General features: G+C 39.9%; 1 protein-coding gene across 1 annotated transcript in view; it reads right to left on the minus strand.

Moving 5' to 3' along the window:
- Window positions 1-8843, minus strand: part of KYNU (kynureninase) — a 54057-nt gene extending 45214 nt beyond the window's left edge. The window contains exons 1-2 of the mRNA XM_010000368.1: window positions 8675-8843; window positions 3288-3408 (exon numbers count right to left, since the gene is read on the minus strand). Of these exons, the coding sequence (XP_009998670.1) occupies window positions 3288-3408; window positions 8675-8843 (290 nt within the window). The remainder of the gene's footprint in view (window positions 1-3287; window positions 3409-8674) is intronic.
- Between the last annotated feature and the right edge of the window lie 1527 nt (window positions 8844-10370).

Consider the following 10370-nt stretch of genomic DNA (forward strand, 5'->3'; position numbering starts at 1 on the left):
GGATGATCCCTTCTGACTAGCAGGAGAAGTGGGTCTGTCAAACAGAATTTGACTGAGCCTCACCAAGCTGCACTTCTCCTTGCAGGGCTACTACATCTTCAGCTTGTTGCCAGGCTATTCCAATGCTTAGCAGTATATATACATATTTAGCTTCTAGAATCAATTTATTAATTTCTACTTTACATTTACTGTGCCAGCATGATATTTCACCTAAGTGGCTCATTTTTCCCTTGCATTTACCCCTTGATACACTTGCAGGGATTGCAGGGAACAACAATTTTCTTTCAGTCTTCATTTTGCTCAGCTAAACAGCTCTAAGTCTCAAGATCTCCATTCTGCAGACCCCTCACTCCACATTCACCCCACCAGCCCTTCATAAGAGCCCAACAACTGGCCGTGGCACACTTCAGAGTTCCACTTTAATGAATTATTTGGATGTGACATTGCCTGCTGCAGCAAGCACATTCTCATGCAATAATGATTCTGTAAAATGCGTTAGTTGCTCAGATAGTTGTGGTCAGTGACAGGGCAAACAAGACACTGCAAAGCACCTTGGCCTTCATCCAACCAAACAAGTCGCTACAACCTTGGTCCTTCATATTAAAAGAAAGGGACTACTGGCTATTCTAGACTAGGTACAGAAGATAATTTTTCAGCCCTCTTTGCCTTTCCTTCAGTAAATCTTGGATTTATCTGAAATCAAAACAGAGGGAAAGAAACATCTCAAAGCGTCTTTTTAAATCCATACTAAGAATGCCAGTGGCTTGAATTTGTAGTCTTTATACATCAGCATAAAAAGAGGACTGAGGAATGTGGAATGAAAGAATACAAATCAGAACAGGTGTGTGTGGAAGGCAGATGTAAGAGCAGAAATCTAAATTCTACCCTTTAAAGGCAGGGGGAGAAAAAAGGTTCAGTGACACTGTAAGAGGGAACGGAACAAGAAAGAAATGTGTGAAAAGGCCTCTTTCTCTCCAGGCCTTACTCTAATGAGTAAGGTCTACACAGAGCTGAAGCTACAAGCTCCACTGTGCCATCTCTACACAGAGCTGAAGCTACAAGCTCCACTGCCCTTGACAACAGCTACCTTTTCATTCTTGCCATAAGCTATAAGCAGTGAAAACCGTTTAAATAGACAAGTATAGCAGCTATTTGAGATGAGTCCCAAGACACGACAAACAGAAAATGCGATAAACCAATTTAGAAGAGAGTCAGAATCTATATCATTGCTGACTTGAAGGATGTGCCTAATTTGCATGCCATGTCTTCGGTTCTTGCTGCTTATTTATCTAAGTCGTGCTGCCAACACAAGGCGCTGAGGAGCCTTTGGCTGGTAACAGCCACTACCTTAGACTGGATTTTGCTAAACTGTTCTTGGTGACTGGAACAACAGCATCTGGTTATGCATCTCCAACAGCTTACTCCTCTGCAGCCCCCAGCAACCATTCCTGCCCATCAGCCTCTTGAAGCACACATTGCTCTGTCCTAATTGAACTTGCCCTTACCCTGACTGTCTCAGTTGCTTTAGGCACATCTGCAGTTAGCAGCATTTGGTTCTGGGGTTTTGGTTGGTATAGTTTGGGTCTGAGTTTTTAAATTTTCTGATTTATTCTGGGTAAGGTATTTGAAGCCAAGCTGTATTTTTGGCAAACAGCTTTTCTAGATTTACTCCCTCTCTCCTGATGGCTTAAAATCATGTTCAGCCATATTTCTCCTTTAGATGCAGTTACTGAAGGCACTGGTGATACCCTGGAGAAACATACTGCCTAGCCTTTCCTTTCATGGTTTTATAATCATTGAGAAAAAAAACAAATATCACCCTGTAGCAAAGACAAACACCAGAATGGAAGTGAACCAATGAAAAGGTACAGTGAAGGAACTGAAATACATTTGTGCTCCCAGTGCATCACTCTAACAGATAACAGTGCTATCTGACTTCCACCTTTTGAAAGAGCTCAGTTGTTGCCCTGATAAAGTACAATAATCACCCAGAAATGGGCAGAGTTGCAATTTTTTTCAACTGACTGAAGAAACTGCAGGTCAGTGCTGAATGGGTAACCAAGAGGAATGAGTGCTTCCCAAAGTTCACACTCACTCCCAGTCATTCTCAACCTTCTTCCCACTTACACAAATACAAGTAATAAACAGAAAACCTTTTTTATTAACCCACAGCATTCATATATTAACAAGTGAAACCGTATATTAACAAGTGAAACAGCAGCTACAGAGTTTTCACATTTATATTGTGAAGCCTCCATCTAGATTATTTCTACTGAATAAAAGGGCTGCCCAATTAGCAGAATTAGTTTTTCCTCTTCTGCTTCCCTGTATTTTCCTCTCACCATTAAGTCACATCTGCTCCCCTCGTATTCCACATCCTATAAAAGTGCTCATCTCTCTCCCAGCTCACTCACTCCTCTGGATGTTTTTTCCTCTCCCATCTTCAACTCACTGGTTTTTACTTGTTATTTTCTGTACTCCTCCCAGCTCTGGCAGGTGTTGAACATCTCAGAGCACAGACTCTCCGTGGAAACAAAATATATTACAAAAAATTAATGGGTTTAATAATAATAAAAATATGGGTTTTTCTCTCCCACTATATATTTAAAACTTTCCCATCTGCCATGATGACAATGCCCCTTTCCTGCAACATGTCCCTCTTTTGTCCTCCCATTTCTCCTACATCAGCTCCATTCAGCAGAGCTCCTTGCAATCCACCCTCAGCTCCTCACTGAGATGACTCTGAGATGACAGGAATGCTCCTTTCTAAAGAAAATGAACTTGTCAGGCAGAGACCTGGTTTATGAGGACCAAAAACCTGACAGGGCTGGCAGTGGTACTACCTGCACTTAGTGCTATTTCAAGGGGAACTGCCCACTGCAAAGCCCACGGGGTGAAGCACACACAGTTAAACACAATTATTTGGAAAACACAGGGCCTGAAACTGGATCATGTTCACCAGCAAGTATCAGTAACCAAATGAGTTTGTGTGACTTGTGTATAAACACACATGGCCATTGGATGGGTATAACTCTGCAGGCCCTCCAGATAAGCAAAAGCAGAGCCATAGGTTGTCACAGCTAAAAATTTCTCTACCTGTTTTACTGCTCATTCCTTTAAAGGAGGTATAAACAGTGCTAGGGAAACAGTGAACATGTTTTACAACTGGGCTGTAGGGTTTTTAACACACTATTCTATTCAAGCATTTCCAAGGCAGATCCCAAAATAAAATGAGGTGTTCATCTGAAGGACAGACTGGCATCTCACATACCCCGTGGTGTACTCACGTTCGAGCCCACTTGTCCAGTTCTTCACCCAGGTAAGTTTTAACTTTCCTTGGCTGTAGTCCAAGAGAATTCCCAGCAAAGTACAGGCAGGTCTCCTCTCCGTTCACCAGGCCCAGATTAGCTGTGGAGGGAAATCAGAGAAACAACATACACATGGGAGCAAGCACAGGAGGGACAGCACATGTGTCTGCACATACACGTGTGCCACCACCCAGAGATCTTCCAGCCCCAAATCTCCACAGGACACCACAGTTCCCATGTGCAAATAGAGATGACCTTCATTCCAGGGCACCATGCAGGCTCCAGGACATCCAGACAATCTGCAAGCTGTTATTTCCCACATCCTCCTGCAATTTTTGGCTAAGTCCATCTATACTTGTTCTGGAGCTAATGTAAGTTAAATTAAATCCCCGGGATTCTGGGGCTGTGTGAACAGCAGCCACTGGCACTGATTTTGTCAGATGTCTAACCAACAGTGAGTGAATATGGAGAATTTTCCTGACCAGGCTATCTACTTTTCTTCCATTATCAATATATTCCTATGCCAAGTCATGAAACTACTTGAATTGTGCATATAATAAAAGTTAAGACTAGGTAAATCTGTGTCTTTCATGTAAGTTCTCCCTGTGTGTTTAAATCACTATTTAAAAAACACAGTGGTTGCACAGAATATTTTAAGGCAGTCTCAAAAGTTCTTGTCTTGTCAGCATATACCGTGGGCTGCACTTCACGTCAACATCTGAGGAGGAGGAGGAAATCTATGTTGACAAATCCTTTCAATGATTAGAAGGCAGGCAAGGCAGTAGAAATTTATAAATAATAACTCTAGTGAGGTTCTGAACAATTTAATTACCCCATGTCATCATCTATCAATCCAAACATTGCCTTTTTCTATTATTTCTCATGTTAGAGATTCTTGGAGGGACAAGTGATGGTGACCTTCTAGATGTAGGGAGTAATTTGCATTCATCCAAACATATACTTACAATACCCCAAAAGCTAGTATTACATGTGTTTTTGTTAAATATAGTCAATATAGCTCAGAAAAAAATAGAACAAATGAATGAGTATGTTTAGATACATGCTAGAAATGAAGGATAAATTACATTTCTCTCTGGGAAAATTTTATGTTAGGGCTGTAGGAAAATAGATTAGATGCCTGGAAAAGGTCTCTTACTACCTTTTGCACTAGCAATTACCAACTTCATTGAACTCACTAGGAACACATTTTTCACAAGTATGGACAACTTGGGTAATTTCTTAATTAAAGCTTTAGAAGCTTTTAAAAAGCATAAGTCAGACAGCATTTTCAGTCTAATCTGTTTTACAGATACCACATCTGTTTTTTGTCTCTGTTCTAATATGAATTAAAACAGAGAAGTATAAATATTACCCATGCTCCTAAATAGGTCCTATTAACAGTTCTTTTCCTATCAAGAAACACAATAATATTGTCTCACTGGGAAAAGAGAGAGGATCTTTGCTCAAGAATTTGGAGCTCAGTCTCTCTAAAACTCTTTATACCCCAGTCAAGCATTAAAACAGGTAAGGAATTACAAAGCAAACTAGCTTTTCTTGCACCACAGTCCTTTCTAAATAAAAACCCTTCCTGGGTCACTGCTGGAGAGAGATGGCTTTAACACCTCGAGAAAGTTGTGTTTTTCTACTTTTATATCCATTACTTTGGATATTTTTTTTTTCTTTTTTTTTTTTTTTGACACATTATCATCTCTGTATTGGGCTGCACTCTTTTCTGTTTCACAGAAAAGCTGTTTATTTCCTTCTCTCTGCCATCATTAATAGACTCATTTTGGACCACTGCTGCAGCATCTTTCTCATTTCATACCTTCTCCTGAGCAGCACCCCGTTGTGCTCCAACATTCCCTTCATCACTGTGATTTCTTTACAATAACATATTTGTTTTCTTAAGACTAGCACTTGTCTTTCCTCAAATTACACTGCCCTCATTTCCCACAGTATTGGCCCTTTTTTTTTTTAGAGGAGCTCTGCTAGATATGCAATATATATTGAAATAGTCACATGGGAAACAAGTACAATTGATTAAACAAAGGCTGGTGCAAAACAAAAGAGGTGATTATTGAAATGTCCTTAGAGTACCCTGAGTAAAAAAAACCACACATGAACAATAATTTACATTGAGATTAGATATATTCACCTACTCAGATTCATGAGAACTAATCAGATCTAGTAAGGTACATTATTTGCATACTAAATATATCCATTTGTCTACATTAAAGGTGCCTTTCTATACCTTTTAAACCTCAAAGAATAAGAAAGTTTATTTTCAGAAATATTCAGTCCAAACAAAAGGGAAAAATACAATGTCTTTATTAAGCAGACGGGAAGGACTAAATCTGTTCATACATTATCTGAGTTGTATCCCTTGTTGCAAGATAAAAGATCACCTCTTTCACACCTTCCTATACCTCCCTCACAAGCCCTTCAAACAAAGAGCCAGATTTATAAGATTAACCACTACCTTTAACCACCTCTTCAGGGAAATATAGCTCAATGCTTTCACTCTGGGACATCTTTTTATTCCCAAGAAACTCAGATGATGCTCCATTCCTTTACGAGATGACAAAGCACAAGCCACGGCCTTAATCTGATTGATGACTAAGTGTCCAACCACCAACTGCACTCCAGCCATTCTCACCTCCTCCCAGTGCACCAAAAAGCATTAAAGAGACTTTTTGTTGTCAGCTCGGAGCAGAGTGAAGAGATCCAAACATTTCTCTAAATCTTCTGCTGTCATCTCTTGCTATTTGCTCACCTGAGCCTCATCCCTCATCTTTGCACATAAAAACCCAAAGGTTTACCACGGACTTAGTCTGCTGGTGGTTTCCACTTGATCCATGGAACAAATAAACAGCTCTGACAGTTTATAAGTTGATAACTAAATTAAACTATTATAAGGACTTCCTAAATATTTTTAGGTATGTAATCTTACATTGCCTCCTATGGATGTTCCCATCTGCTTCTTGTAAGGCTTCTAAAACCTCATTGTACTGCTTTATGTTAATATATAAAGAATATTTGATGGCTAATATCTGTAATAACATTTATCATCAGAGGCACATTATCTAGGTTCTGCTCCTGTGCTCAGAAAAATGTCATGGGAGATCTCTCTCTATCATATAGACACACAGTGTAAATATATATATTTTTACACCCCTGCTGTTTTTCAGCAGGGAAGATGTTCTTAATGACAGCTGAAGCAGAGAAAAGAGAGACAGGGGAAAAGGAGGAGGAAAAAACCCTCAATTTGGGATCATGAGAATGATGGGTTCTCTCTGCTGTTCAACTATACTACTACGTAGGCTGCTTATCTTCACTGAAACACATTTAGCCACAGTCTCAGGACTAACTATCATACTCACTGGGGGGAACCACATCAGCAGTGTTTGGGCCTAAATATTATTGATAAACAATAATAGAGTTTGGAAGGCAAGCAATGCAAACTGACACAGGGGTATCAAAACCTCTATGTACTTCTCAGAAGATTCTTTACTCTGAAGCTGCTGAGAGACTACAGTGTCACGGGGGGGAACCACATCAGCAGTGTTTGGGCCTAAATATTATTGATAAACAATAATAGAGTTTGGAAGGCAAGCAATGCAAACTGACACAGGGGTATCAAAACCTCTATGTACTTCTCAGAAGATTCTTTACTCTGAAGCTGCTGAGAGACTACAGTGTATAGTATATAGTATATAGTATTATAGTATATAATACTTTCATATTCTTGGGAGACATTTGACACACTGCAGTTGAAGACAGCTGCAGTGCAGTTGTCCTTCTGGAGCTGGATTGCAAAGGGCAGCAGTGCAAAGGCCTCACAAGATGCCTTCCAGCATCTTTCCAGCTTTGGAGAGATGTTTTGCACCTCCTGCATCTCTGCTGCACTGAAGATTGTGCACCACACTGGCAGCTGAAGTGGCTCTGGGCACAGAATAGTCATATCCAAGCAAACAGATGGGGTTTAGGAAACCCTCTGAAATAAGCAGATGGGGAGAAAAACGGGAAACAAAAAAACAGACTTCTTTGCACATGGGCTGAGAACACCTGCTCTGTGCAGATGAAGCACCTAGTTAAAAAATTCATAAAGTGTCCATTTCTGCTCTGAATAATAAGAGTAGCAAAACTCAAGGATTTAAAAGATAAGCCAATATACTAGCATGTAGAGATCAGCCTCATGTCCTAAGGACAGGAGCAGACTGCATTCCTACCATGTATCATCTGTAGGAACCAAGATACTGAAGACAAAGACAGTTTCAAAAGATGTGCAGGAATTCAGACAACTGATACCATTTTCTACCACAGACCTTTACTGGATGTAATATGGTGAATGTGCCTGTAATTTCTCATGTACCATCAGTTCTTGATCTTTTCAGAAAGAAAAAAAAAAATCAGCAGAAAAATTAAATAAATCTGCATTTATTAGAAAATGAAAAGATGTTGCAAGAGAAATCTATGATAATTTTTCCTTTAATTTTTAATAGATACTTTCTACTAAGGCAGAAAAGGACAAGAATGACTATGCCTATATTCGTTCATTAACTAAGGGAATAATATTCCATTTCCTCAGCTTTCACCAGCTCCTCTCTTAATAAATTAAAGGTAGCCCTGTTCCCATGCCTGGGCCACAGACTCCCCAAAAATAACCTACTAACCAGGAATGAAGCAGAAAAATGTTGAGAACTATTTTGCACAGCTACGTTGAAGCCATGTGCAGTTATGTATATTTGTAGGCAATTCATGAGGCAAGTGGGAAAGATCTTCAGATAAAAAGGTTTCATTATGAATTACTTGCTCAGATCAATTATTTGTCCAAATGCACAGTCTTCCATTTGGCCTCAGGAAAAAAAATTATCTCTACTCCTAGCAATGAGATATAAATGTTAATATACATACCACCTCTTTCATTAACTAAAATAATTGCAACTAGATAGATAACACCAACCTATATCACACCAAGGAAGCAACTACTCTGAACTATTGTAAGCTACTTAACCAGTTCAAGCCATTAGGTAGAAATGCTTCTACCTGCAATTTTCAGGCAGTCACTCTACTGTTGAAAGGAGCTGACTGACAGCATAAGCACTGGGTAAACTCTCTATCCTTCCTTCTTATTCAGGATGGGAATGAGAGCATAAAGCTTTTGGTGCTAGAGCAAGTTGACTGATTGATTTAGCAACACCAGGGACATACTGTGCTCAGATATGACTGCAGTTGCTCCAGTATCTTCTAAGTGACAATGATTTCCAAAGATTTCTGATAAATACATGTAGAAGATATGAACCCCCACCCTTTCCCCCCACCACCCCTGCACCCACTTGCTGCCCCACTGCAATTAAAATTCTCACTTGGAGGCAGATCCTTGACTTTTGGGATGCAGAAACAGTCGCGGAGATGCTTTAACTCATCTTCTTCATCTAAGTGAATAGCAAGTTTCCTGTCTGTGGGACTGCAGCCGAGCCGCGAGGCGGTTTGATCCAAGACGGTTGCTGGTAACATGGGAGAAGATTGATCCATTTTCAGGTCATTCAATTTCACCTTAAAATTAAAAATGCCACAATTTAACTTCTGCAGGATTCATATTCACAAGCAGCTGTATAATTCACACTAAAGCTGTATCATTCAAGACCCAAACTTACTTGATTTAAAGCATTTCAGTATTTTAATAGAATGGTAAAACTGATCAGTTAAGTATTTCCCAGGCAACATGTTGCTGTAACCCCCAAAGGCTTTTTTTTTCCCCCACTCTGTATAGATACTATGCCATTCCCTTTTTCTGCTATATCAGCAGTTTCTAGGTTCTCCCACCATACTGGTGGCAGCTACAAACACTGAAGTGTAAATCCCAATTTTTGAGATCTCAAAGCCAGAGGTAGCATAAGTGTTTCTGCAGTTTGTGCTCCTAAAAATAGCAAGTGCACAGCTACACCAAAGCTGTTTCCAGGCTGGGCAACCTTCAACCTCTTTCAGATTTTCTTTCTTAAAAGTAGGAGGGAGTGTTTGTGCACAGCCATCCTCACCTACCACTGCAAAGCAGGCAGGATGCAGATGGCAAAGGCATTGTTAGAAATGTAGCTTTCAAGACCAGGTCCTTGAGTTAATATTTCCTTCTAGCTACAACAAATATCCTGGTGTTACAGCTTCATTCGTCCTGGGAAAGGAGAGCAGCCCAAGTCAAGCTGCAAACATGATAGATCAGAGTTTCTAACAGAATATATATATAAAGAAAGGTAACTGCAACATTTACAAGCTCATTGATCTTTATAAGAAGAATAGAAGAATAGTTCTATAACTGCACTTCTCAGAGACACCATTGTGTTCAAGAGAGCATTTGCGCACTGGGCTTTACAGATCTATTGACAAAGAAAATTTATGACATGTACTCTGTACTTTAGGGCAAAACTTCACCAGTGTTGCCTGCTGTGTTCTGTTGCAGAAGGCAGTAGAGAGGCTCACTAAGGTGCTTGATGGCTTCCCCAGTTTGAAGAACTGTACAGTTAGACCACACAACATTCTCTGCCTTTTTAAACATCATCAAGAGTTATGGTGCTATATAAATGCTCCAGAGGATAGGCAGAAGTAGGTCACTACTGGCACAAAATATGCAGCATGGAGCCACCAAAGAACATAGCAGGGAAGATGTTCTTAATGACAGCTGAAGCAGAGAAAAGAGAGACAGGGGAAAAGGAGGAGGAAAAAACCCTCAATTTGGGATCATGAGAATGATGGGTTCTCTCTGCTGTTCAACTATACTACTACGTAGGCTGCTTATCTTCACTGAAACACATTTAGCCACAGTCTCAGGACTAACTATCATACTCACTGGGGGGAACCACATCAGCAGTGTTTGGGCCTAAATATTATTGATAAACAATAATAGAGTTTGGAAGGCAAGCAATGCAAACTGACACAGGGGTATCAAAACCTCTATGTACTTCTCAGAAGATTCTTTACTCTGAAGCTGCTGAGAGACTACAGTGTATAGTATATAGTATATAGTATTATAGTATATAATACTTTCATATTCTTGGGAGACATTTGACA

The sequence above is a fragment of the Chaetura pelagica genome, unplaced genomic scaffold (assembly GCF_000747805.2).
Source record: "Chaetura pelagica isolate M959 unplaced genomic scaffold, ChaPel_1.0 scaffold386, whole genome shotgun sequence".
NCBI lineage: Eukaryota > Metazoa > Chordata > Aves > Apodiformes > Apodidae > Chaetura > Chaetura pelagica.